This window comes from Suncus etruscus, chromosome 17 (assembly GCF_024139225.1).
Source record: "Suncus etruscus isolate mSunEtr1 chromosome 17, mSunEtr1.pri.cur, whole genome shotgun sequence".
Classification (NCBI taxonomy): Eukaryota; Metazoa; Chordata; class Mammalia; order Eulipotyphla; family Soricidae; genus Suncus; species Suncus etruscus.
The window spans coordinates 72,714,099-72,740,550 of NC_064864.1; the positions used below are offsets into that span (position 1 = coordinate 72,714,099).

Sequence of the window (26,452 nt, forward strand, 5' to 3'; positions counted from 1 at the left end):
AAAGGCCCTACAGCTGTGCTAATTCATAGATTCTACACAGGGGCTCATCCCTGCTTTTTTTTTCCTTTTCTTTTTCAACAGAACCATAGAACACAAATCAGCTTGCTCTGCCTCATAAATTGAGAAAAAATATGTGGAGGGTACCAGGGTAAGCTGTATCATGAACATTCAGTGGAAAGAGAAACAAAAGATCAGCCCTAAATACTCAACCCAAAGTCATAACAGTAAAATCAAGAGACCCAAAGTACAACAAGCTATATACAAAAGGGACTTGTTATACTAGCAGTCCAGAGGGCTAAGAGTGGAGACAGGGGAAGTATGTTGGGAACAGGGGTGGAGGGAGGTCAACTCTGGTGGTGGTAATCGCCCTAATTCACTGTTATCATGTACCTTAAAAAAAAAAAACAAACTGTGAAAGAGGCTGGAGTGGTGGTGCAAGCAGTAAGGCATCTGCCTTGCATGAGTTAACCTAGGACGAACAGCGGTTCTATCCCCCGGCATCCCATATGGTCCCCCAAGCCAGAAGAGATTTCTGAGAGCATATGGTCCCCCAAGCCAGAAGAGATTTCTGAGAGCATAGCCAGGAGTAATCCCTGAGTGTCATCGGGTGTGACCCAATAAAAATCATTAAAAAAAAAAAGTTGGTTTTAAGAAACTAGAGCAACAGCACAGTGGTAGGGCATTTGCCTTGCACACAGCCGACCCGGGACAGACTCTGGACAGACCTGGGTTCAATACTCAGCATCGCATATGGTCCTCCGAGTCTGCCAGGAGTGATTTCTGAATGCAGAGCCAGGAGTAACCCCTGAGCATTATTGGGTGTGGCTCAAAAACTGAAAAACAAACAAAAAATAAAGTTGGTGTTGAGTTTATAGTTTCTTTATTTTTTTACTTTTTTTTTATTTTTTATTTTTTTTAGTTTTTGGGTCATACCCGGCAGTGCTCAGGAGTTACTCCTGGCTCCATGCTCAGAAATTGCTCCTGGCAGGCACGCCTTACCTCCATGCTATCTCTTAGGACCCTTCTTTTCTTTTTTAAACTTTTTTTTTTTTTTGGTTTTTGGGCCACACCTGGTGATGCTCAGGGGTTACTCCTGGCTGTCTGCTCAGAAATAGCTCCTGGCAGGCACGGGGGACCATATGGGACACCGGGATTCGAACCAACTACCTTTGGTCCTAGATCGGCTGCTTCCAAGGCAAATGCCGCTGTGCTGTCTCTCCGGGCCCCTTCTTTTTGAAACTTTATTTATTGATTAATTGATTTTTTTGGTGGGGGGGATCTCCTGGCCCTGCACTCAGAAATCACCCCTGGCAGGCTGGGGGACCATATGGGATGCTGGGAATCAAACTGAGTCCCTCCTAGGTCAGTGGCATGCAAGGCAGAAGCCCTACCACTGTGCTATCTCTCTGGCCCCAAGTCTATAGTTTCTGAGCTGTTATTTATCTGTGAAGCTGTGTGTTGTTCTTTCAAATTTGAATGAGAGTCTGAGTTCCTTCTTTGATCTTGCTGCTCTCAGTATTCTCTTTCTAGCTGTGGTTTTCATTATTCTGATTAGAATTTGTCTTGGAGTATTTTAATATGGATTTCTTTTACCTGGTACCCTTCTGACGTTCAGGATGTGGGTACATGGCTACTTTTATCCATGGAAAACTTCTCAGCAATGGTATATTTGACTGTTGCTTCCTCACAGGACCTTACTGGCCTTCTAGGAAGCTGATAATTCTTATGTTGTTCCATTTGAATTCAACACAAAGTTGTCTTGTCAGCTGTTCATTTAAGACTCTTGTCCAGGGGGGCCGGGCGGTGGCGCTCGAGGTAAGGTGCCTGCCTTACCTGCGCTAGCCTAGGAGACGGACCGCGGTTCGATCCCCCGGCATCCCATATGGTCCCCCAAGCCAGGAGCGACTTCTGAGCGCATAGCCAGGAGTAACCCCTGAGCGTCACCGGGTGTGGCCCAAAAACCAAAAAAAAAAAAAAGACTCTTGTCCAATTTTTGCAGTTGTTTGGAGCTCGTCTTCGAACTGACTGATTCTGTCCTCATCAGCTATTACTCTGCTGGTGAGGCATTAAAGTGAGTTCTTTATTTCACCTACCAAGTTTTTCTTCTTCTTCTTCTTCTTTTTTTTTTCAGGCCACACCCATTTGATGCTCAGGGGTTACTCTTGGCTAAGTGCTCAGAAATTGCCCCTGCTTGAGGAGACCATATGGGACACCGGGGGATTGAATATCGGTTCTTCCTTGGCTAGCACTTGCAAGGCAGACACCTTACCTCTAGCACCACCTCGCCGGCCCCCCTCCTTTTTTTTTTTTTTTTTTTGGTCAAGTTTTTCTAATGTCATTTTTTTATTTTTTTTTTCTAATGTCATTTTTGTTTGAAGTTTTCTCTTGAGTCTAATTAGCTGTCCCTTCCATGGCTTCTTTAAGTTCCTTTAACATCCTCAACATTCCCTCTTAAAGTCCTATCACACGGGCAATATAGCTGTTTGATGATACTGAGTGCCTCACACATAGTTAGTCCATTTGCACTTTTTTTTTTTTTTGGTTTTTGGGCCACACCCGGCGGTGCTCAGAGGTTACTCCTGGCTGTCTGCTCAGAAAAAGCTCCTGGCAGGCACGGGGGACCATATGGGACACCGGGATTCGAACCAACCACCTTTGGTCCTGGATCGGCTGCTTGCAAGGCAAACGCCACTGTGCTATCTCTCCGGGCCCAATATAGCTGTTTGAGTCTTCAGAACTGCCATCTTAGCTCACAAGTGTCCTGGAGTTCTGCATAGTTTTCATTGTCACCCTTGCAGTCTGGTGGTATTTATTATGTGATTCAGTATGGCTCATTTGTTTGTTTGTTTGTTTTGGGACCATTCTCAGAAGTGCTCAGGGCTAACTCCAAGCTCTGCACTCAAGAATCACTCCTGGAAGTGCTCAGGTCCCATATGGGATACCAGGTATTAAACTCAGGTCAAAAATAAAGCAAAATAGGGCCCAGAGAGATAGCACAGCAGTGTTTGACTTGCAAGCAGCCGATCCAGAACCTAAGGTGGTTGGTTTGAATCCCGGTGTCCCATAGGGTCCCCCGTGCCTGCCAGGAGCTATTTCTGAGCAGACAGCCAGGAGTGTAACCCCTGAACACTGCTGGGTGTGGCCCAAAAACCAAAAAATAAATAAATAAACAAACAAAAAAACTCAGATCAGCTGCATACAAGGCAAATGCACTACCAGTGTACTATTGCTCCAGCCTTGGTGTGGCTCATTGACTAGTAGAAATACGGCCATAGAATGAAGTGGAATAAGTGTGCTTTTCTCAGGATTGTTGACCTGGGTCCAAATATAGTGCTTTTGAGTCACAAAGAGGACCCCACTGCTCTTTATGTCTGCCTCAATCTATTGGGATCTCAGTTTTGTTTTCACTTCGAGCTCCTAATGCCACTTGCAATTTGATCATCAAGAATAGCAGGGGCCGGGCCCGGAGAGAAAGCACAGTGGCGTTTGCCTTGCAAGCAGCCAATCCAGGACCAAAGATGGCTGGTTCGAATCCCAGTGTCCCATATGGTCCCCCGTGCCTGCCAGGAGCTATTTCTGGGCAGACAGCCAGGAGTAACCTCTGAGCATCGCTGGGTGTGGCCTAAAAACAAACAAACAAAAAACAAAAACAAAAAACAAAACAAAACAAAAGAATAGCAAGGCCGGGGCCGGCGAGGTGGCGCTAGATGTAAGGTGTCTGCCTTGCAAGCCTTAGCCAAGGAAGGACCACGGTTCGATCCCCTGGTGTCCCATATGATCCCCCCAGGCCAGGGGGCAATTTCTGAGTGCTTAGCCAGGAGTAACCCCTGAGCATCAAATGGGTTTGGCCCGAGAAAACCGAAAAAAAAAAAAAAAAGAATAGCAGGGCCAACGGAGAGATAGCACAGCGGTAAGGTGTTTGCCTTAGAAGCAGAAGGATGATGGCCCAAATTCTGGCAGCCCATATGGTCCCCCCGAGCCTGCCAGGAGCAATTTCTGAGCATAGAGCCAGGACTAACTCCTGAGTGCTGCTGGGTGTGACCACCCCCCCAAATTTTTTTAGAAGTTTAGTAATGTTTCTTGGGTTCGGAGAAATAGTACAGCAGTGTTTGCCTTGCAAGCAGCCGACCCAGGACCTAAGGTGGTTGGTTCGAATCCTGGCGTCCCTTATGGTCCCCTGTGCCTGCCAGGAGCGATTTCTGAGCAGATAGCCAGGAGTAACCCCTGAGCACTGCCGGGTGTGGCCCAAAAATCAAAAACCAAAAAAAAAAAAAAAAAAAAGAATAGCAGGACCTTGGGGCTGGCGTGGTGGTGCTAGAGGTAAGGTGTCTGCCTTGCCAGTGCTAGCCTAGAACGGACCGCGGTTAGATCCCCATATGGTCCCCCAAGCCAGGAGCGACTTCTGAGCGCATAGCCAGGAGTAACCCCTGAGCATCACCAGATGTGGCCCTCCCCCCCCCCCAAAAAAAAAAAGAATAGCTGCCTTGCCAGTGCTAGCCTAGGACAGATCACAGTTCGATCTCCCCGTGTCCCAAATGGTCCCCAAGCTTGGAGTGATTCCTTCCTTCCTTCCTTCCTTCCTTCCTTCCTTCCTTCCTTCCTTCCTTCCTTCCTTCCTTCCTCCCTTCCTTCCTTCCTTCCTTCCTTCCTCCCTTCCTTCCTTCCTTCCTCCCTTCCTCCTTCCTTCCCTCCCTCCCTCCCTCCCTCCCTCCCTCCCTCCCTCCCTCCCTCCCTCCTTCCCTCCCTCCCTCCTTCCTTTCTTCTTTCCTTCCTTCTTCCCTCCCTCCCTCCCTCCTTCCTTTCTTCTTTCCTTCCTTCTTTCCTTTTTTTTGGGGGGGGTCACACCCAGCAGCACTCAGGGGTTATTCCTGGCTCTGCACTCAGAAATCGCCCCTGGCAGGCACGGGGGACCATATGGGATACTGGGATTCGAACCACTGTCTTTCTGCATGCAAGACAAATGCCCTACCTCCATGCTATCTCTCCAGCTCCACCTGGAGTGATTTCTGTTTTTTGTTTGTGTTTGTTTGTTTGTTTTGGGGTCACACCAGGCAGCTCAGGGGTTACTCCTGGCTCTATGCTCAGAAATCGCCCTTGGCAGGCACAGGGGACCATATGGGATGCCGGGATTTGAACCACCGTCTTTCTGCATGCAAGGCAAACGCCCTACCTCCATGCTATCTCTCCAGCCCCACCTGGAGTGATTTCTAAGCACATATTCAGGAGTAACCCCTGAGTGTCATGGGGTGTGGCCCTCACCCCCCAAAAAAGAAAAGCTGGAGCTTGGGATTCCTCAGCCTTTCCTTTAGCACTATTGAACAATCTGTGTTCTTCACTTAATTTTAGTCAAGAGATGAAGAAGCGATTAACAATATGTGTTTTTTTTTTTGGGGGGGGGCATACCAAAAAATGCCAGGAGATTGAACCTTTGTCTGTCGTAGGCTATTGCAGGCAAGGCAGACGCTTTACCTCTTGCGCCACCACTCTGACCCTAACAGTCTGTGTTCTTCTTAGCAATTTTTTTGTTTGTTTGTTTTTGGATCACATCCGTCAGCGCTCAGGGGCTACGCATGGCTCTACACTCAGAAATCAATCCTGGCAGGCTCGGGGGACCATATGGGATGCAGGGATTCGAACCACTGTCCTTCTGCATGCAAGACAAACGCCCTACCTCCACGCTATCTCTCCAGCCCCTCCTATTAGCAATTTGATCTCCTTAAATACTGGGATTTGTTTTGGAACTCCTGGTTTTGTTCCTCTTATCCATTTATTTGTTTATCACTGAATAAATGCTACATGATTTGTTTGACTTTGGGACCATACTGGCTGTACTGGCCTTAAAACTGATTCTGTGGGGGCCGGAGAGATAGCATGGAGGTAAGGCGTTTGCCTTTCATGCAGGAGGTCATCGGTTCGAATCCCGGCATCCCATATGGTCCCCTGTGCCTGCCAGGGGCAGTTTCTGAGCCTGGAGCCAGGAATAACCCCTGAGCACTGCCGGGTGTGACCCAAAAAAAAAAAAAAAAAAAAACTGATTCTGTACTCAGAGATCACTCCTGGAAGAGCTGGGGTCAAACTGGGTCAGTCCTGTGTAAGGCAAGAACTTTAACCCCTGTACTATTTCTCTGGTTCCACCAGGTTAGTTTTAGTACTTTTTTTTTTTTTTTTTTTTTTTTTTTTTAGTTTTTGGTCCACACCTGGTGACGCTCAGGAGTTACTCCTGGCTATGTGCTCAGAAATCACTCCTGGCTTGGGGGACCATATGGGATGGTGGGGGATCGAACTGCGGTCTGTCCTAGGCTACCATGTGCAAGATAAGGCAGACGCCTTCTCACTTGTGCCACTGCTCCGGCCCCTAGTTTTAGTAGCTTTAATTAAAACAAAGTTGGGGGTTACTTTTGGCTTTTCACTCAGAAATTAGACCTGATAGTGTCTGGGGGAGCATATAGGTTGTTGATGATTGGACCTGGGTCTGCCACATGCTAGGTAAGCATCCTAGCCAGTATAAAATCTCTCCAGCCCCTTAATGGCTTTATTCTGGTAAGATTTTGTTTTGGGGCCACACCAAGCAGTGCTCAGGACTGACTGCAACCAGGCTCTTCTCTCAAGGTTCACTCCAGGTGGCCTTGAAGGACCATGAAGTGCCAGACATTTAACTTGGGTTGATGGTGTGCAAAGCAAGTGCCCTGTCTGCTATACTATTGCTCTGGCCCCTTGATGTGATTGTTTTACTTATTTAGTGTTGGTTTTGAGGCTACACCCTACCACTGCGCTCGAAGTGTTCAGGGCTGACTCCTTACTCTGTACTCATGGAACACTCCTAGCATGTCCTGAGGGGTTATATGGGGTACCAGGGATCAAACCTGGGTAAATTGCATGCAGGGTAAGTGCCTACCCCACTATATTTTCTCTCTGGTCCCAAGATGTGATAGTACGCTATTCAGAAAAGTGATATTCCTCTCCTTGACTTTCCTTCATTCCTTTTTTTTTTGGGGGGGGGGCAGGGTGTAGGGAGCACAACCAGCTGACTCAGGGTTTACTTCCATCTCTGAACTTAGATCACTTCTGGAAGGCTCTGGGCACCATATGTGCTGCTAGGCTATTCAGTGTCCTAGCAACTGTATTTCGTATTCTTTTAAAGTTTTGGGTCATGGGCTCTGAACTTGGGAATTGTTTCTGGTTTTGTATTTCTTTGTTTTGTATTTTGGGTACACCAGACAGTGCTCAGTGGTTACTCCTGGCTGTGCTCAGGAATCACTCCTGGTGGGTTCCAGGGACCATACGGGATACTGCCACATGCAAGGCAAGTGCTTTGTCAATTGCTTTCACTGGGACCAGGACAAACGGTGATTGGAATCCTGGCATCCCATATGGTCCTCCGTGCCTGCCAGGAGTGACGTCTGAGCAGGGAGCCAGGAATAACCCCTGAGCGCTGCGGGTGTGACCCAAAAACAAACAAAAAATATTGCTCTCACTGTTTTGACTGGTTATTTGGGGGGGGGGGTCACACCCAGCGCCAGTCAGGGGCTATTTCTGGCTCTGCGCTCAGAAGTCACTCCTGGCAGGCTCAAGGGGACCATATGGGATGCTGGCATTCAAACCAGGGTCTGTCATGTGTTGGCTGTGTGCAAGGCAAACGTTTTACTGCTGTGCTATCGCTGCAGCCCGTTTTGACGATTATTTATTCCAAATGTCTATAGGATAGTTATTAAATCGATTTTAAAAAATGATCTGATATTCTGATTGGGATTAAATCGACTTTAGACCAATTAGTTTACAGTTATCACTTTGCTTACAGCGGATATGAGGTGTACTGCGGATATACCTTATTTCTGGTTGTCAGTTTTTATAAAATAGAGACAGTCCATAGCCCTAAAACCACATGGCTTCCCCCACCTCCGGGCACGAAAAGACAATAGGCTTGCGGGGAAGCAAGACAGTCCTAAAGGAATCTGGAAAGCCTCTGGGCCTCTCCATCTGACGAATCTCTGGGCAAAGCTCCTACCCTGCAGCTCTGCTCCAAGGCTCAGATACAGTGATCCCGCTGGGCACCAAAGACCTATAAGCTCAGGGCGGTCCTCTCCCCAGATCACGCCCACAGCTCAGCTTTCCTACCTGGAAAATGCCATTGGTGTGTGTGTGTGTGTGTGTGTGTGTGTGTGTGTGTGTGTGTGTGTGTGTGTGTGTGTGTGTGTGTGTGTGTCTCAGGACGCACCGCCTACATCTTGCAGGGTGCAACGCGTGTGTGTGTGTGTGTGTCTCAGGACGCACCGCCTACATCTTGCAGGGTGCAACGCGTGTGTGTGTGTGTGTGTGTGTGTGTGTGTGTGTGTGTGTGTGTCTCAGGACGCACCGCCTACATCTTGCAGGGTGCAACGCAGGCCCAGAAAATGCCATGGGTGTGTGTGTGTGTGTGTGTGTGTGTCTCAGGACGCACCGCCTACATCTTGCAGGGTGCAACGCAGGCCCAGAAAATGCCATGGGTGTGTGTGTGTGTGTGTGTGTGTGTGTGTGTGTGTGTCTCAGGACGCACCGCCTACATCTTGCAGGGTGCAACGCAGGCCCAGTTAGAGGGTCGGAGAGATAGCGCAGCGGTGGGGCGTTTGCCTTGCAAGCAGCCGACTCTGGACCGACGGTGTGGTTCCAATTCCGGCATCCCACAGGATGCCCCGTGCCTGACAGGAGTGATTTTTGAGCACAGAGCCAGGAGTAACCCCAGAGCGCCGCCAGGCGGGGCCCCAAAACCCAAAAGCAAAACAAAGAAGGAAGTCCCGGGCCGGAGAGATAGCACGGAGGCAGGGCGTTTGCCTTGCAAGCAGAAGGACGGTGGTTCGAATCCCGGCATCCCATAGGGTGCCCCGAGCCTGCCAGGAGCGATTTCTGAGCGTAGAGCCCGGAGGAATCCCTGAGCGCGCCGGGTGGGACCCAAAAGCCAAAGAAATCAAACAGAAACAAAAAAGCGAAGTCCCGCCCCGCCCCGCCGCGAATCCAATCGCAGGCCGCGCTTGGCCCCGAAGCCCTGCCCCGCCCCTGTCGCGGGTCCAATCGCAGGCCGCACTTGGCCCCGAAGCCCCGCCCCGCCCCGTCGAGGGCCCAATCGCAGGCCGCGATTGGCCCCGAAGCCCCGCCCCGTCCAGTGGCGGGTCCAATCGCAGCCAAAGTCCCGCCCCGCCTCAGACGCGGCCGCACGGTTCCGGCGAGGCGCGCGGTTTCGAGGCCGAGGCCGTGTCCGTCCCCACCTGCCCGGGCCGAAGGCGGCGGGTCCGAGTGTTCGGCTTCCCGCGTGGCGCCGCGGGCGTGGGCGTGTGGTGCCGCGGGCGCGGCCGTTGCGCCACGGGAGGCGCGGGCGCGCGGCGAATCTGCCGCTGCGAACCCTCGGGCTCGGCGTTGGCGTTGGCGTTGTCGGCGCGGCGGCCTCGCGAGAGTGCGGGCGGCGCGGAAGCGGCGGGCGGGCGGGGCGGGGCGGGAGCGGCGGCGGCGGCGGCGGCGGCGGCGGCGGGGTCCGAGAGCGCGGGAGGGCCGTGGTGGCGGGCGGCCGCGCCCCGCACCGCCGCCGGCATGACGGGCCGCGTGTGCCGCAACTGCGGCGGCACCGACATCGAGTTGGACTCCGCGCGCGGCGACGCCGTGTGCACCGGCTGCGGCTCGGTGCTCGAGGACAACATCATCGTGTCCGAGGTGCAGTTCGTGGAGAACAGCGGCGGCGGCTCCTCGGCCGTGGGCCAGTTCGTGTCCCTCGACGGTGAGTGCCGCCCTCGGACCCGCTGCCCCGTCGCCGCCCGGTCCGATCCCGCCCGCCGGACTCCGGGCACTGCCGGACCTGCCTCGAGCGCGCGCTCCCCGCCGGCCCCCGGGCACGCTTGGCGCTCTGCGGTGGCCGTCGGGGATGGACCCTGCGGTGCCCGACGCTGTCCGCGTCCTGAAGGGCCGGAGCTGCCCAGGCCTCGGCTCGTTGCCTTCCCTAGGGCTGCCAGGTGGTCTCAGGAGCCGGGGCCCCTGAGAAGCAGGCATCAGGCCACAAGGGCCTGAAGAGGCGGTGCTGCCCCGGCCTTGTGGTACTGGACACCGGCCGCTCAGGTGTATGCATGCTGAGCGCCGTGTCTCTGGGCTCCTCATTCCATCCTCACGCTTAATCTTTGTGGTGTAGGGCTTGATCGTAGGTGCCCTCGCCGCCCAGGCCAGTTCTAGAATGAGTTCAAGCGTGTCTACGGGTCCACCTGGGTGTCGATGAGAAGCACAACAGTCTCCTAAAGCATCTGGAAAGATCCAGCATCCCCTCGGGGACTCTCCCAGACCACGAGCACCATTCTGGGAGGGCTTCATTTCGGGAGTTTCTGTGCCATCGCAGTTCCCAACAGCAGCCCTAGGTGCTGTGGACACTGGCCTCAGATCCCTTTGAGCTGTTCTGTGGTAATATATATGGAGCTGGAGCAAGCCCGCATCTCCAGGTGGCTTTTCATTGTTTTTGTTTTTGTTTTTGTACCCTTATGGTACACGGTTTGGCTGATTTCTCCATGACCCGCTGACATTAATGAGTAGTTTCAGGAGCTTTGCAAGGTTTGCTTTTTTGTTTGTTTTCGTTTTGAGGCCTCACCTGGCAAAGCTCAGGTGTTATTCCTGGCAGTGCTCAGGGGACCATATGAAGTGCTTGGGATCAAACCCGGATTGGCCGTGTGCTATCGCTGTGGCCCCATGGTCTTGCATTTTCTGTAGAAGAGTGTTAATGGACACTGTTCATTCCTGGTCTTTCTCGACAGAAAGCATCTGCCAGTCATCTGCCAGTTACTGCAAGCTGTGATGGGGACTCTGGGCTCTTCCTTGGAGGGGTAGTGGTGGTGGGAAGGCCCTGTCTTGGCAGTGCTTTCCCTCTGCATCTGGTCCATCTGGGTTGGTCTTTTGGAGAGGCTGGTTCTCACACTCTAGGTTTATCCTCTGGGGATATGGCTGCACTGGCCTCGGAGTCTTGTTGGAGTGCATGTCCACTGCTGACAAAGTTGCCTCTAGTCTCCTGGTCCACCTTCCTCTAGTTTGGTACTTAGCAAAGGAACAACTTCCAGTGCTCTTCATGGAACAGCAGAGGGTTCCTTGCCTTCTGGGAGACATCCAAGGGGCTGCACAGGCTTTGCCTGCAGGAGCACCCCCTGATCACGGACAGGCCAGGAGTAGCCTTCAGGTGCAGCTGGGTTCAACTCAGAAACCCCCAAACATCTGTGTCCATTCCATGTTGTTTGGGGAATCTCTGGTGAGTCTGAGCCTTCAGGGCCAATTGATAGTCTTATTTTTGTTGTTGTTTTACTTTGGTTTTGGGCCACACCTGGCGGCACTTAGGGGGTTACTCCTGGCTCTGCACTCAGAAATCACTCCTGGGGATCGGATTGGAGGTGCAAGTGGTAGGGCATTTGCCTTGCACACATTAACCCAGGATGGACCGCAGTTTGATCCCTCTGCATCTCATATGGTCCCCCAAGCCAGGAGCAATTTCTGAGTGCATAGCTAGGAGTAATCCCTGAGTGTCACCGGGTGTGGCGCAAAAAAAAAAATAAATTACTCCTGGCAGGCTCAGAGGACCCTATGGGATGCCGGGGATCGAACCTGGGTCAGCTGCATGCAAGGCAAACACCCTACCTGTTGTGCTATTACTCTGGCACTGTGGGACACCTGGCAGTGCCTTGGAGGATGTTCCTGACTGTGCCAGGGTCACTCATGACTCTGGTGAGGTGTCTGTTGGGGAGGTGTTTGGAGTTGGTGTTTGCCTAGCTCAGTGAGCCTGGGCAGAGGTCAACATGCTGGTTATGGGCATCACCTGCTTGCCCCCATTGTTGCCTCTGCTCTCTGGATATTGCCCCACTTCCCAGAGCAGGGCCATCACCTGAAGCTAGGGTGACAGGTGCAGGTGGAAAATGTGCAGTGCCCCGGGGCCGGGAAGGTGGCGCTAGAGATAAGGTGTCTGCCTTGTAAGCGCTACCAAGGAACGGACCGCGGTTCGATCCCCCCGGCGTCCCATATGGTCCCCCCAAGCCAGGGGCGATTTCTGAGCACATAGCCAGGAGTAACCCCTGAGCGTCAAACGGGTGTGGCCCAAAAACCAAAAAAAAAAAAAAATGAAAATGTGCAGTGCCCCCTGTGCTCACACTGTGGTCCTGCCATGCTCTGTCTGGAGCCTGTGCCCAGTGGAAGGAGAGGATTCGGTGTCCCGGCCAGCCTGTGGCTCTGTGGGCCCCTATAGGAGGAGGTGTTGAGAGGTTTTTTTGGGCCAAGATGCAGTGTCCTGGCTGGCTGTGTTCCCAGGCCTCGGGAATTGGGGGTCTGCTGGGTCACCACACTCTTTAAATTTTGGCTTTTGAACAATGCCTAGTGATGCTCAAAGGTTACTCCTGCCTCTGCACTTGGGAATCACTCCTCGAGGTGCTTAGGAAACCATCTGAGCTACCAGGGATCCAACCTGTTTTTTGCCATGTGTAGGGAAGAACCTTCCTCAATGTATTATCCCTTCAGCCTTATTCCCACCACTGCCACCCCCATCTTTACTAGGAGACCCTATGATTTACAGCACTATTTAGGATGGACCCCCATACCCCTGCAAAGCAGCTTTCTCAGCTCTGCCTAGGCATTTGTTCTATGTCCTGATGAGATGCAGGCAGGCCGACTGAGAGCTCATGTGTGTGGAGGAAGCACATGTGACTGCATGAGTGTGTCCCTGTGGTCATGTGTGAATGTGCGCACTTGTGAGTGCGTCCTTATAATGTGATACATATAAATTTGTGCTTGTGTGATCATGTGTGTCAGCTCCTCATATCTGCTTCTGTGGGTGAGTGACCACAGGGACCACAGACCACACAGGAAATTAGCTCCTGGGCCTGGGGAGTCAGCTGTTGGCAGGAGGCTCTCCACAGGTGCTGTGTGGTTTGCCTTCCACTGGACTGGGGCCTTGAGACAGGAGGAGGCACTGCAGGTCTGAGAGCAGCAGCCATCACAGAGTCCACAGGGGTCTCATCCCTGTCCTCGCCACCTCCACTTCTAGGCAGCTTCCAATGCACACTAAATTGGGGGTAACCCCGGTGACAGTGACAGACCAGCTGGGGCTGCCACCAGTCCTCAGACCTGACTGCTGGCCCGGCCTCCCAGGGGGCTCTGTCCCTTGACTGTTGTTTCCACAGAGAGGGGTGGAGTCACCTCAGAGGCTTCCGGAAGGGGATAGTAACCGAACCTCCTGCCACCTGCTGTCCAGGATCCCAGGCCCCTGATAGTCACTTTGTAGCCAAAAGCTCCACTTCCTGGCCCCCCAGACCCCCTCCTCGCTTACCGGCAACTTGCCTAGTGGGCACCCCATGGTACTGCCAGTCTGCTCGATGCACCTGTGTTTAGGTAGCAAGAGGGGCTTGAGGAACCCAGGGCACCTGTGATAGGTCAGGTGTGGGCGCCACAGCAGAGACCATCCATGGCTGTGCCATCACACCTGTGGAGGGGGCCCGGATTTGGGGGGCAAGTGCTGGGGTCTGAGAGCATCTGAATGTGGTTTGAGAGTGGATATTGGGTAGCAGAGTTGTTCCCCTTGCCCCTCACTGGACTGACAATGTCCTTATGTTCCAGGTGCCGGCAAGACCCCGACCTTGGGCGGTGGTTTCCATGTGAACCTGGGGAAGGAGTCGAGAGCACAGACGCTGCAGAACGGTGGGACGGGTTCCTGTGACACTCCCTGTCCCTGCACCCCCCACCCTGGGTCAAGGCCTGTGGACGCCCCATTTCCTAAGAACAGACGCTTCGGTGGCAGCAGTTAGACAGCAGTGCCATCGCCTCGTGACTCTGTGGGTCCCTTGATGGGTGGCATCAGAGTCAAACCCAGACCTCCTGTCCCTGCAGGACCACCCCGCCCCCCCCACCACGTGGCCCAGCCTTGACAGCTTCTGCTGAGCTATGGCCCTGTGCCTCCCACCCCACCCACTACCACTGTGGGCAGCTCTAGGTCTGGAGCCACCTGGTTTCATGAGTGGAAAGTGTGCTGGAGGTTCCCTGGGTCAGGCTGGCAGCCAGGTCCCTCAGTTGGGCCTGTAGTTTAGACCTAAGGACAGTCCCAGATTCCTCAGCAAGTCACAGCTCTCGTGACAGGGCTCCTGGCAGCTGTGGTTTTGGCTGACCAGTGTCTGGGTCTTTATCACTGCCGTACCCTGTCTCCGCCCCAGGCTTCCGGGCCAGGTTTTGGCAGTGCTCCTAGACCAGGGGTCTCAGACTCAATTTACCTGGGGGCCGCAGGAGGCAAAGTCGGGATCCTTGAGTGCAAAGTCAGTAGTAAGACTTGAACATTGGGGGGTGTGACCCAAACAACTAAAACAAAACAAAACAAAACAAAAAAGATTCCTCTAGGGCAGGGCCACAAAATGTTGTACGGAGGGCCGTTTGCGGGCTCCGAGTTTGCTAGACCCTGGGCCTGGCTCAGCCAACACAGCTCTGAATCACCTGCTCCCTCGGGCCCTAGGGAGGCGGCAGATTCATCACCTGGGGAACCAGCTACAGCTGAACCAGCACTGCCTGGACACCGCCTTCAACTTCTTTAAGATGGCTGTGAGCAAGCACCTGACCCGTGGGCGCAAGCTGGCCCACGTCATCGCCGCCTGCCTCTACCTGGTGTGCCGTACTGAAGGCACCCCCCGTATCCTCTCACCCTCATCCCACTGTCCCCTGCCCGGGGCTCAGACTTAGCCTTTGTGCCTCCTTCCACTCTCTTCCTGGCTTTTGCTCTTGTGTGTTGGGGTGTGGAGTCAGGGGCCCATCTATCACTTCAGCTATCTTTAGGATTTAGCCCATCAACACCAGAGTCTTGTTTAAAAGGCCCTTGATTTTTTTTTTTTATTTTTGGGGGAGTCACACCTGGCAGTGCTCAGGGGTTACTCCTGGCTCTACGCTCAGAAATCGCTCCTGGCAGGCTCGGGGGACCATATGGGTTGCCGGGATTTGAACCAGCATCCTTCTGCGTGAAAGGCAAATGCCTTAGCTTCATTCTATCTCTCCGGTCCCCCAAAAAGGCCCTTGTTAATCTGCATGAATATGCTGGAAGTATAGGAAGTATAGGGGAAGCTGCTGAGCACCCCAGCAGGTTGAGTGGCATCACCCCACAGTTGGGTGGCCTTCTGGGCCCTCTGTGCTCTGCATGCATCTGTACCAGGGACACAAGAAGAGGGCTGGTGCAGGGGTGGGGGACGGGTGGTGCAGTTGCTGATGACACCCAGACTTGAGGGCTCTATGCTGCAAGTAGATTTGGGCTTTGGCCCAGCTGCTGTGTTCCCTTGACTCGCTGAGCTCCCACAGATGGGGGGTTGCCTTCACTGGTGGGCCAGGGTATGTATTTTCAAATAGGAATGACAGTGAGGGTGGTCCCACTGGTGCTCCCAAAGACAGGCGGGGTGGGGGGTGGGGCCAACAACAGGAATGTTCTCACAAATGGGAATAGTGGATGTAGGTGTGTGCTCCCAGGGATGGAGGTAGGGGTGTATGTATGCTCCCACCTTTCCTCCTCTTTCCTTCTCGTTTTCTGCTTTTTACCTTCAATCCTCCCTTCTTCCTTCCTCCCTCTGTCTTCCCTTTTTCTCCCTCCCTCTACTTACCCTTCCCTTCTCCTTCCTTTCCTCTTCCTTTTCTTCTTCCACCCTCCTTTCTTCGCTCCGTTCCTTTCTTTTCTTCCCTCCTTCCACCCTCCCTCATACCTTCCATCATTCCTTCTCCCTACCCCCTCCCTATACTCAGTGGCATTCAGAGCTTACTCCTGGCTCTGCACTCAGGAATCTCCCAGCATGGCTTGGGGGACTCTGGAATGTTGGGGATCGAACTGGGGTTCAACTCTTCACAAGACAAATATTCTCCCTTGTCTGAGTCCATTTTTGACTTCCATCCTGGCCCTTGGTTCAGCAGCAGAGCAGAGTGGCCAGCATATCTTGCACCTGTGGGTCTGTTCCTGTGGAGGCACCAGGGCCCAGAGTGTATTATTCTGGGACTGCTATCTTTCACTTGAGCCCCTCAGGCTCTAGAACTTGAGAGTGAGTGCCACTGGCCTCCCTTGCACTCATTTCCCCCAGAGTTGGCATAGATCCTTAGGCCTGAGCTGCATCCAGTCTCACCCACACCCTGAGTGAGGGGCTGCCCCACCTGAGGAGAGGGCGAGCCATGGGCACTCAGCAGTCTCCCTATGCCCACCAGCCCTTGCCCTGTTCTGTTGCATGTGGGTTGTGCCTATCACTACCACTGTCCAGACATCTGCAGCCTGGTGGCAGTACAAGATGTCCTCTCATTCCCCATGGCATGTCTTATCCACCTGCTGAGCCTCTGCCCCTCAGGGCTGGTTGCTCGGTCCTGTGAGCAGTGGGCCATATGCCCTTGTACCACCCCCATGGTTGCCTTGGGGAAGCAGGTATGGTGAGCATGCTCCTTGACCTGACCTTGCAGACATGCTCCTGGACCTCAGCGACCTGCTCCAGGTAGGTACCCCCTGAGTAGGTGGGGAGTACAAGTCCTGGCACCCTTGGGCCTTCTACTGTTTGTGAGCCCCATGGTAGACAGCACAGACCTCAGGTGTGACTATACCCTTACTTTGGGCCACACATAGTGATGCTCAGAGAGGGGACCGTACAGGGTCCTGGGGATTGAACTCGGTTGGCTAGAGCCTCATGTGTCCTCCCTCTCTAGGCCTTTTCTTTTCTGGGCCTCCTGGATGCCACCCTGGCCTGGGGTTGGCTTGATGGGCTCAGGGTGGTCCTGTGAAACCTCGGGGGCAGAGTAGGCAGATGGTGGTTCCTCTGCACAGCTGGCTTGTTTCCCCCCAGGTGAACGTGTATGTGCTGGGGAAGACCTTCCTGCTGCTAGCCAGAGAGCTTTGCATCAATGCACCAGCCATCGGTGAGTGGGGCTAGCTGGGGTCTCTACACTGGTCAGGCTCCTTCCTGAAGGTGCTGGCCAAGGAGAGATGCTACCTGCAGAGGCAGTCAGACCTGGCAGCCAAGAGCTTTCCCCAGAGAACTGAGCAGGGGGAGATGCAGTCTGCAGAGCTACTTGCTGTGGTGTGTGTGCAGCTCATGCTTGCTTCAGGCTACTACGTGTGGCTGTTTGCTGAAACTTTATTATGAAAACCCCCTTTAAATAGACAAACTATTCTGAGGAACTCTCCCCTGCTTGGTGGGAGGGAAGGTCTCAGGGTAAGCCTGGGACGGATAGGGGTGGGCATGGCACACAGGCGGCTGACATGAGGATCTGGGCCTGTCTTACACCACTTTACCCAGATCAGGAGCCACAGCCTGGGCCACCATGCAAACACTGGCTTCCCAGGCGGTGGGTTTGGCTCAGGCATAGAAAATGAGCTCGGGGATCTGTCCGCCCTGCACCCCAGTACCGTTGGTGCTGTCAGAGGAACACTGGAACTGGAAGGTGACCTTCCCACACTGCACCTCAGTCATGCCCTCCTGCCCAAAGTAGCTGAGCTCGCTGCCATCCAGGACGGCGCTGGCTGTATAGAAGGCGTCTTGCTCTACCTGTACTGGGTGTTCGAACCACACAGAGAAGGTGCGGCTGGACCCGTCTGACACGAATGTGGTGAGGTTCTGCGCCAGCACTGCACCCAGCCGCTTGAGCTCGATCCTCACGCTGTATTCTGCACGGCCTGAGCTGGACCCATAGAGGCCCAGGCCCGCAATGAACACTCGCCTGTCCACAGCAAACTGGATGCTGTCACAGCGGCCACGGTAGCGCCATTGGTTGCTGCGGTAGGCCGAGGACTGGAAGCGATGGCAGCGCTGTGGGGCCAGGCCACGGCGCTTGGTGAGCGGGAAATCCAGTGGGGGCTTCTTGGCCGCTGTGTACCACAGGAAGATGTTGTGGGTCTCCTCCAGGGTCAGGATGTCTGACTGAGCTGCGCCATTGGCAAACTCCTCCAGTGTCATGGTGGGAATCCTTACCTGGTACAGGGCTGGGCCCAGCACGTGCCGCTTGTTGTGTGGGGTAACAGGCAGGCCCTGCCGCTTGCACTCAGCTTCTGCCCAGTTCAGCACAGCCTCAAAGACCACTGCCTCATTGGTGTTGAGAGCCTCACGGGCCACGATCACCTCCAGTGTCTGCCAGTCAATCTCACAGAAGCCTTCAGACCTCAGTGCCATCTCAGCCTGTGCATCAATCACCTCCCAGCAACGCTGGGTCAGCTCCGGCTCCTCAAAGAGCCGGCTCTGGGACAGCAGCACGCACGCATTCCTGGCCTCCAGACTGGTCTCCAGGAAGCTGACACAGGCCTTGGCCAGGGCAGGGACAATGTACTTCTTGGCAGCATAGAGTGTGGCCAACACCGTGTCTGCTTCCAGGTCAATCTCATCGCTGTACAGGTACCTGGCGGGGCAGAGATGTGTCTCAGGCCACCCACAAGGACTGGGAACACCCAGCCCCTCTCCCCCCAAGGCATCCACTCACTTCAGCAAGATGAGAAATGCTGCCGGCTCCACATCCGGAATGTGGATCTCAGACTTGATCTCTGCCAGGTCCCCATAGAACATGGCGTAGAAGACGGAGCTCCCAACAGCCAAGACATACTGTGGGGGGACGAAAGCACCCCTGAGCCTAGCCTGGCCCGCCCACTGCACCCCAGTATGGCAGGGGACCGGCTGTTGGGGCTGGTCTTACCTACCTTGTGGGCTGGCACCCTGTGGGTGGAGCCCAGGGGTCCCACGACGAAGTGGACATCGGCCATGAGCTCATTGTTGAACATCAGGGCATTCCTGCAAGGGCATCGGCAGTGGCTGAGGCAAATGCAGGCGCGGGCAGGAGCCTGTGTCCAAGTCCGTCCTATGTGCATGTCTGTCCTGTGACCATACCCCATGTCCTGTGTGCATGTCCGTGCCGTGACCATGTCTTGCCCCCTGTCTCCCCTGTCCTGAGTCCTGTGCCTTCCTTCCTTCGGGTACCGGGAAGGGCAGGCCCCTGCTCACCTCTCGCGCAGGGTGGGATGGAACGACTGCCAGTTGGGGCTCTCCAGATTGTTGTTGTCGGGCATGGGGGGCGCTGGTGCGGGCGACGGCGGGGAAGGGAGCGGGGCGCTGGGCGGGCCCTTCCTGCCCACGGCATTGACGGTGGCCGCGGCCCCCGCGTTGCTGTTGGCGATGTCCGTGGCGGTGGCGGCGGTGGCGGCGCCCGCGGAGGGGAGCAACTCCGCGGCCATCTTCGCGGGCAGGGCGGCCCCGGCGCGCCGGCAGGGCGGCTCTCCGTGCACCCGGGCCCCGTGCGCCCTAGCGGCACGCCGGGGCCTCGGGAGCGGCGGTGCCAGCACCAAGAGGGCGGCGAGGCACTGCGCAACCCGCCCGTGCAGGCAGGCCAGGGGCAGCAGCATGGGGCGCGGCGGCCGCTCGCCCAGCGCCGGGCTCCCTCCGCGGCCGCCGCCCGCCGCCCGCCCCGAGTCTCGGCGCGTCAGCACGCCCCGCCCCGCCCCGCGCTCGACCTGCCCACCGGCCCGCCCCGCCCCGGGCATGACGCGTCCTAGCGGCCCGCCCCGCGCCCGGGGGTGTGTGTGGGTGTGTGTCTGGTGCGTGCTGAACCTGTTGGGGTGACCTGGGAGCAGCCCCCCTGGTTTGGCCTGCGCAGGTTGCTGCACTGAAATCTTTGTCACTGTTGCCCTGATTTCCGCCCGTGGGACAGGGGCCTGGGTCTTTCTGGGGTGGGGTCTTAGGTACGGAGAGCGCTGCCTGCCCCCTCCCCCAAATCTGCCTTCTACAGCCTCCCTGGCCTCTTCCTTTTCACAGCTGCCATCTCTGACAGCTTTTCCTTGGTTGCTGCTGGAACAGGTTTAGATCTTACTGGAGAATTCGTTAGTCTCCTACGTAGGGGGTTGCGTCTGATTCAGCCCTTGCTTTGTGGCCATGCTCTGTGTGTGCATTCTATGCCCAATGTCTAGCCTATGTCCCGTGCTTTTGGTCTGTGTCCCATGTTCTGTGCCTGTGCCACTTGTCCCCCATCCTGCCCTGGAGGTGTCTATTCTCTGATACATTCATACTCTGTCACCAGTGGGACTCATGGGAAGACATGCCCTGGGCACTGGTTTCCAAGCAGTTATACTTTGGGATTGGTGTTAGTCCCCGTGTCCATGTCCCTTTTGACTTCTCCCTGGTGGTCTGGAACTCCAAGCAGTCTTGGTGTTTCTTGTCGCCCTGTGGGTTTTGTTGACTTCAGATTTTTTGCCCATCAGTCTACAGGTCTACTCTGTCTTTTGTGAGATGATATGGGTATCCACATGTCATGCAACATATTTTGTCTTGCCATGGGCTATGTCTGGGACTTGGGGACCCTCCAACATCCTGTCGCCCACCTGCAGGCCCTCCTTCGTGCTGGGCTTCTCCATGCAGGCCCTATGCCCACCAAGAGGACAGCGGTTTGTAGGGGCCCCCTCTCCTGCAGAGGCAGGCCCTGAGCTCACCGCCATATGTCCCACAGATCCCTGTCTGTACATCCCGCGCTTTGCTCACCTGCTGGAGTTTGGCGACAAGAACCACGAGGTGTCCATGACGGCACTAAGGCTCCTGCAACGGATGAAGCGGGACTGGATGCACACGGGCCGGCGCCCCTCAGGCCTCTGTGGGGCAGGTACGGCCTAGCCTAGCCTCAACCCAGACCTGTGCCGCCTGCAGCCTCTTCCTGCAGAGCCACAGGGCTGGCTGCAAATGGCTAGTGTCTGCAAAGCCTGACTGCCACAGCAGCACCAGAGCTTGGTTTCTGGGGCACAGCCACCGGCCCTTAGCATCTGCTCCCCTCCCTCATGCCGTCTCCACCCCTCTGTCCTCTCTACCCCTTCTCTCCCCTTATCCCCTCCCTGTCCCCTCCCCTGTCCTGCAGCTGTCATGGTTCTGTGTAAATGGGTGGATTCTGTGGGTCTAGCAGTGACAGGTAACACCCTCGGTTGCAGACCCCCCCCTGTCCTGGGCCAGGGGCCCACCTCCTGCCTGTGTCCACAGCGCTACTGGTGGCCGCCAGGATGCACGACTTCCGGAGAACGGTGAAGGAGGTGATCAGTGTGGTCAAGGTGTGCGAGTCAACACTGCGAAAGAGGTGGGTTGGTGCTCTGTGAGCCTGGACTCTCTGGGGCTGTGATGATGGTGCTCTCTGGCGGCTGGACCAAATGGGCAGGAGCAGGACGCCATGCAGTCTGCCATCTCTCAGCTACAGGCCTGTTGGGGCATAGTTCTCATGTCCAGTTCCCTAGTGGGCTTAGGGGCACTGCTGCCACCATGAGCATTACAGGCCATTCCAGCTGTGCCTTTTCCAGGCTGCCCTTTAGCCTTGTCACAAAAGCACCACACTGTGCTATGTGTAGGCCCAACCAAATGGCTGCAGGACACAGAGGCCCAGCCTGGATATGAGCTGTGGGCCTGTCCTTTTGGCCCTGTGCAGGCTCACAGAGTTTGAGGATACCCCCACCAGCCAGCTGACTGTGGATGAGTTCATGAAGGTGGACCTGGAGGAGGAGTGCGATCCCCCCTCGTACACGGCAGGCCAGCGCCGGCTGCGTGTGAAGCAGGTGAGTCTGGGGTGCGGCAGCCTGACAGTGGGGGTTGGCGCCTATGTCCACTCATTCATCTCCACCCCCATCCAGTTGGAGCAGGTCCTGTCCAAGAGGCTAGAGGAGGTAGAAGGTGAGTGTGGAGCGCCTGGAGCCCAGTACCCAGTGCCTGGCAGGGCCTTCCTTGATGGTGGTCCCCACAGGTGAGATCTCCAGCTACCAGGACGCCATCGAGCTCGAGCTAGAGAGCAGCCGGCCCAAGGCCAAAGGGCCCCACCCCGGTTTCCATGGTGATGGTGCGTCATTGTGTCCCTTTGTAGTCCCCTGCAGCTCTCTGTTCCCAAGTCTGTCAGTCCCATCTCTGAAGCTGTTTGTCCTCAGACACTGGGCAGGCCCATGATCCCCTGCCCCACCTGACTTGGTGCCACTCAGCCCCAGGGTTGCAGCTGGGTACCCCTGTGGGGTGGTCTGGTCCCACCTCTTGGGAGGCCCCTGTCTGGACAGCATCAGCCCACGGTGGTGTTTGCTGTGCAACCAGAGCCCCATCCAGATTCATTGCCTCTCCTTCCCCATGGAGTGAAGGCGGCATGTGGTGCTGCTGACAGTATTGGGGGGGAGGGGCTAGGTTGTCTCGACGACCCTATGTGCAGCCTGTTCAGTGAGGAGGACGCCGAGGACGAGGAATTGGAGGTGGCCGCCAGCCACCTGAACCAGGACTTCTGTCGTGAGCTCTGTGGGCTGCCCAGCAATTCTGAGGCACCTGGAAGCCCCGCTCTAGAGTCCCTGCTGGGGCCTCTGCCCACAGCAGCCAGCCTGGGCATCTCTGACTCCATCCGAGAGTGCATCTCCTCCCAGAACCGCACCCCCAGTGAGTTCCCATGAGGACAAAGCCCCGGGGGGGGGGGTGACCTCAACACAGGAGGGGCCCCTGGGACCTCAATGGCTGAGCTGGGTGACAGGGTGGGTGCTGGGGGACCCTCATGTGCTGTGTGGCTGGCCGGGCTGGGCTGTGCTGAATCACATTCTGCACAGAGGATATGTCCGGAGATGGCGAGCTGGACCTCAGCGGCATTGATGACCTGGAGATCGACAGGGTAAACCTGGGCTGCACCGCACCTCAGTACCTGGCTTGAGGGGGGCTGCAGGAGGGACGCGTCCCTATGGTACTAAGGTGACCCTTGGGGACTCTGCTCTGTCCCAGTACATCCTCAACGAGGCCGAGGCCCGCGTGAAGGCTGAGCTGTGGATGCGCGAGAATGCAGAGTACCTGCGCGAGCAGAGGGGTGCGCTGCCCACCCACTATCTCCGTCCTCAGCCTCTGTCCCTGGCCCCACCCACTGTCCCCATCCCTTATAGGGCCATCCCTTGCCTCTGATGCAAGCCATTGGTCTTGCAGAGAAGGAGGCCAGGATCGCCAAGGAGAAGGAACTGGGCATCTACAAGGAGCACAAGGTGGGGCCCTGCCCTGCCCCAACCCACTCCCTAGCCACAGATTCTGCTTTGGGGTTGTGCCAAGGCCTGGCCTTGCCTGGCCTGTTTGTGTGGCCTTGCCCCTGAGCCTCTGCTAGTGTGAAGAACATTGAAGGAGGGGCAGGGCTTGAGGGGTTCCCCTTGGGGTGCCGCCTGGGTTGTGGGAGCAGTTGTGGGGATCCAGTCTGCCTCTGCTCCCACAGCCTAAGAAGTCGTGCAAGCGTCGGGAGCCCATCCAGGCCAGCTCAGCTGGGGAGGCCATCGAGAAGATGCTGGAGCAGAAGAGGATCTCCAGCAAGATTAACTACAGTGTGCTGCGCGGCCTGGATGGCAAGGGGTCCCCAGTGGCGGGGGGCACATCCACTGAGAAGCCGTCCGGGCCCAGGAGGCCACCCCGCAAACTGCCAGCCAACAGGAACAGGAGCCGGCCAGAGCCTGCAGCTTCTGGCGTGGGAAAGAGGTTTGTTCCTCTGTGTTAGGATACTGTGAAAGAAGCAGGGGGCCCTTTCCACATGGCAGCTTACATCTGCTGAGTTCCCCTGAGCAACCTCTGCTGGGGTTTCTCCTTGTCCTGGTGAGCACTGTTCCCAGCATCTTGCAGGCTTGCAAAGGGTTCGCCCACACCAGGGTGTGCTTAGGTTCCCAGCTCAGGGAAGACAACCTCAAGCTAGTGGCTGCCCCTACGTTCCTTGCCTGCCATGAATACCCCAGAAGGGCATGTGTGCAGGCAGGTATGTGCAAGGATGTACATGTGGGGGTGTTTGTGTGAAGGGTTGTGTGCAGGTGGGAGTGTGTGGGCACCTGATCCTGTCTGAGGCCCTTCTGTTCTTCCAGGCTGAGACCCCTGGTGTCTGCGCAGCCAGCAAAGAAGGCGCTGGGTGAGGTACTTGTGGACGCCGCTGCCTCAGGGGAGGGGAGCCCCACTGGTGGCAGCAGTACAACCGGGAACAAGTTGTGGGGGTACTGGCCCCAGGTATGGTGCAGGACAGCCACTTGCAGGGGTGGGTCTCCATGTGCAGTGACCAGGGCAGGCTCCTCTCCGGTGAGGGAACCCAAGACTGGGCTGCTGGTGTGGCCCCCATCGCCTGCCCCTCTCCAGCAGGTCCTGCGTCCCCCAAACTCCCCCACCCTCGGAGCTGAGCTGTCCCAGACCACAGCAGCTGTGGTGGTGGAGAGTGGGCCCGTGTCCTACCACCCTGCTGAGGATGCAGAGGAGGAGGAGCCAGAGGAGGAGGACGGGGAACACTGTGTGAGCGCCCTGCAGATGCTTGGGGGCAACGGTGAGGCTCAGATGGGGGTCTCTGGAACAAGGGTCCTTGGTTGCAGCATGTGCTTCATGGAGGGGGTCCACATGGCCCAAGGTCCCAGAGACCAGGCACTCCCCTGGCTCCTCAGTTTTCTGGTTTCCCTGCTTCCCAAGCCCCCGAGGTCTACATGTGGTGGCCACAGCCTCATGGGTCCTGGTGCTCTGCAGATTATGGCTGTGACGGTGATGAGGACGATGGCTACTGAACTCATCAAGTGTGGCCTGGCCTGGTAATGCCTCACAGAGACTCTGGGAGATAAGGGGGTGCTCCCTTGTACCCTGATTCTCCTCTGCCCATGTGGCTGTGTCCTGGAGACTCGTCTGAACAGTGACAGGGGTGATGCTGTCCAGCAGAGGGCACTGGACTTGGCACTAGCTCGTCCAGCCCAAGGCACAATAGGCTGCAGATGGGCATGTCTGAGTTGGGACCAGCTGGGATTGCCTAGCTCTGGAGCTGGTGAAGGAGCACTTGACTGCAGCCTTCTGGGACGTGCTGGAGTTGCTTGGAACTCGGCCCTGGTCTCCACTGACCCATCAACCAGAGGCTTTCCTGAAGGACCAGGGCCACAGCACAGCACCGGTGGTCCAGCAGCAGTGATTCCCTCTGGGGCCTGAGAAGAGGATGGGCTGGCCAGAACCCTGGCTCAAGTGGAAGCTGCTTTGAGGGCCCAGTGGTGGAACAAAGACCCATTACTTGAGCAGCCCCAGTTGTGAAGTGATTCCTGCAGGATGGGCCCCACCTATGGGGGGAGGTTTGTCTGGCCCCTCTGGGTCCAAGGAGGGGGCGTGCACACAGTGGAGGAGGTGCTCCAAGAGCTGGGCCAGCCACCAGAGCCAAGAATGTGCCTGCTGCTGCGCCCATGGGCAGCAGAGGGCGCCCTAGGATCACCTGGGTTTGGATGGGCTGGCCTAGGTGTACATCCCCTCTGTTCATGCCGTCCCTGAGGACCAAATTGGGGGGGGGGGGGTTTCTAATGGCTTTGGGCCTAGAGCTGCCTCCAGTCCAGCCCAGGCGTGTTCTGGGCCCTGTGCCACCCCACTGAACTGCTTGCAAGAGGTTCACTGCAGCCTAGCTGGCTGGTGCCTACATGTGTGGAGGGCCAGCAGACCCTGGGGAGGCCTGGGCCCCAGCCAGACTGGCAGGAGGTGGGACTGCCACTGTGCCTTCAAAGGGCCATGGGTGCGGTAAAGTGGACACTCATTAGGGCTTTCCTGCTGGGAATGGGACCCACACAGGAAGCCATTGTCCCCACACAATGGGCCCCACATGGCCGGCAGGACCAGCCCCCAACTCAACTCTGGCTCTGACCTCAGACCCAAACTCCCTAAAGTGTGGACCTCAACTTAGCCATGACCTTGGCTGTGCCCCAGACACTGGCCTAGGGCTGGACCCTGGAAAATTGGGGGGATGTCCCCAACTGAGACAATTGCTGAGGGGGGTCTAGGACAGGGCCAGGCAGCCACGTAGGCATCCGTGGAGAGGCCCCAGGGCAAGACATGCGGAGCAAAGGGTTGAGTGAGCACTAGAGCAACTGCAGCAGAGCCTGGACCCTGCAACACATGCTCCATGTACACAAGAGCATATATTTGTGAAAACAGGCACTTGGGTCCTACACTGGTTCACTGGGTGCTCTCAGGGCCTACATAGTGCACCTGAGCACTCACGGGCATGTACATGTATATACAGGCTCGTTTGTGGGCATATAGGCACTACCGTGGGAACATACATGCACACTCAGGCATCCCCATGGGCACATTTGCACCTAGGCACTTACATGGACCTGTACCCGTGAACCCGACATATATTCACAAGCATATACAAGTACACCTAGGCACTCACAAGGGCATGTGTTCACAGGGGCATATATGTGTGCACCTGTACTCACATAGCTCATACATGTTTACCCAGTTGTACTCTCAGTGCCCATACAGGTGCTCAGAAGCATGACTTGCAACACATGGTGAGTGCCAGTGCTGCCATTGGGCTACACCTTTACTGAGCGCCCTCCCTTCCCTATCAGACTTCCGATTCTCCTTATTGCTCCTTTGTCCACAGTTTGTACAACACAGGGGAGTCAAGGGGCTGGAGTGATAGCACAGCAGTAGGATTCTTGCCTAGGGCTTGGCGGACCCAGGATAGACCAGGCTTTTTATTTTATTTTATT

General features: G+C 55.9%; 2 protein-coding genes across 5 annotated transcripts; one reads left to right on the forward strand and one right to left on the reverse strand.

Moving 5' to 3' along the window:
- Positions 1 to 9,502: 9,502 nt before the first annotated feature.
- On the forward strand, positions 9,503 to 24,774 carry BRF1 (BRF1 RNA polymerase III transcription initiation factor subunit). Of its 3 annotated transcripts, none has more exons than XM_049790549.1 (18): positions 9,503 to 9,742; positions 13,591 to 13,671; positions 14,474 to 14,647; positions 16,435 to 16,466; positions 16,812 to 16,884; positions 20,449 to 20,598; positions 20,967 to 21,060; positions 21,403 to 21,529; positions 21,605 to 21,644; positions 21,715 to 21,807; positions 22,137 to 22,379; positions 22,544 to 22,605; positions 22,713 to 22,794; positions 22,908 to 22,963; positions 23,185 to 23,441; positions 23,816 to 23,864; positions 24,081 to 24,230; positions 24,456 to 24,774. In XM_049790549.1, exons 1-18 carry the CDS (start codon positions 9,559 to 9,561, stop codon positions 24,519 to 24,521), a joined length of 2,013 nt encoding a protein of 670 aa, XP_049646506.1. In that variant the 5' UTR covers positions 9,503 to 9,558; the 3' UTR covers positions 24,522 to 24,774. The 3 variants fall into 3 exon arrangements, with proteins under 3 accessions (XP_049646506.1, XP_049646504.1, XP_049646505.1); XM_049790547.1 differs by having other exon boundaries at positions 9,504 to 9,742; positions 24,081 to 24,261; XM_049790548.1 differs by having other exon boundaries at positions 9,505 to 9,742; positions 24,084 to 24,261.
- On the reverse strand, positions 17,085 to 19,366 carry BTBD6 (BTB domain containing 6). Of its 2 annotated transcripts, XM_049790550.1 has the most exons (4): positions 18,954 to 19,366; positions 18,653 to 18,743; positions 18,439 to 18,557; positions 17,085 to 18,357 (listed from the first exon to the last, which is right to left on the reverse strand). In XM_049790550.1, the coding sequence occupies exons 1-4, from the start codon at positions 19,349 to 19,351 to the stop codon at positions 17,325 to 17,327; spliced, it is 1,641 nt and encodes a 546-aa protein (XP_049646507.1). In that variant the 5' UTR covers positions 19,352 to 19,366; the 3' UTR covers positions 17,085 to 17,324. The 2 variants fall into 2 exon arrangements, with proteins under 2 accessions (XP_049646507.1, XP_049646508.1); XM_049790551.1 differs by lacking the exon at positions 18,954 to 19,366 and having other exon boundaries at positions 18,649 to 18,742.
- Positions 24,775 to 26,452: the final 1,678 nt, after the last annotated feature.

Coding starts and splice junctions, on each gene's coding strand:
- BRF1 (XM_049790547.1), top strand. CDS start 9,559: ATGACGGGCCGCGTGTGCCGCAACTGCGGCGGCACCGACATCGAGTTG. Junction 16,885..20,448: donor CATCAATGCACCAGCCATCG/GTGAGTGGGGCT, acceptor TATGTCCCACAG/ATCCCTGTCTGTACATCCCG. Junction 20,599..20,966: donor CTCAGGCCTCTGTGGGGCAG/GTACGGCCTAGC, acceptor CTGTGTCCACAG/CGCTACTGGTGGCCGCCAGG.
- BTBD6 (XM_049790550.1), bottom strand. CDS start 19,351: ATGCTGCTGCCCCTGGCCTGCCTGCACGGGCGGGTTGCGCAGTGCCTC. Junction 18,744..18,953: donor CATCCCACCCTGCGCGAGAG/GTGAGCAGGGGC, acceptor ATGCCCTTGCAG/GAATGCCCTGATGTTCAACA. Junction 18,358..18,438: donor GCATTTCTCATCTTGCTGAA/GTGAGTGGATGC, acceptor CTGCCCCGCCAG/GTACCTGTACAGCGATGAGA.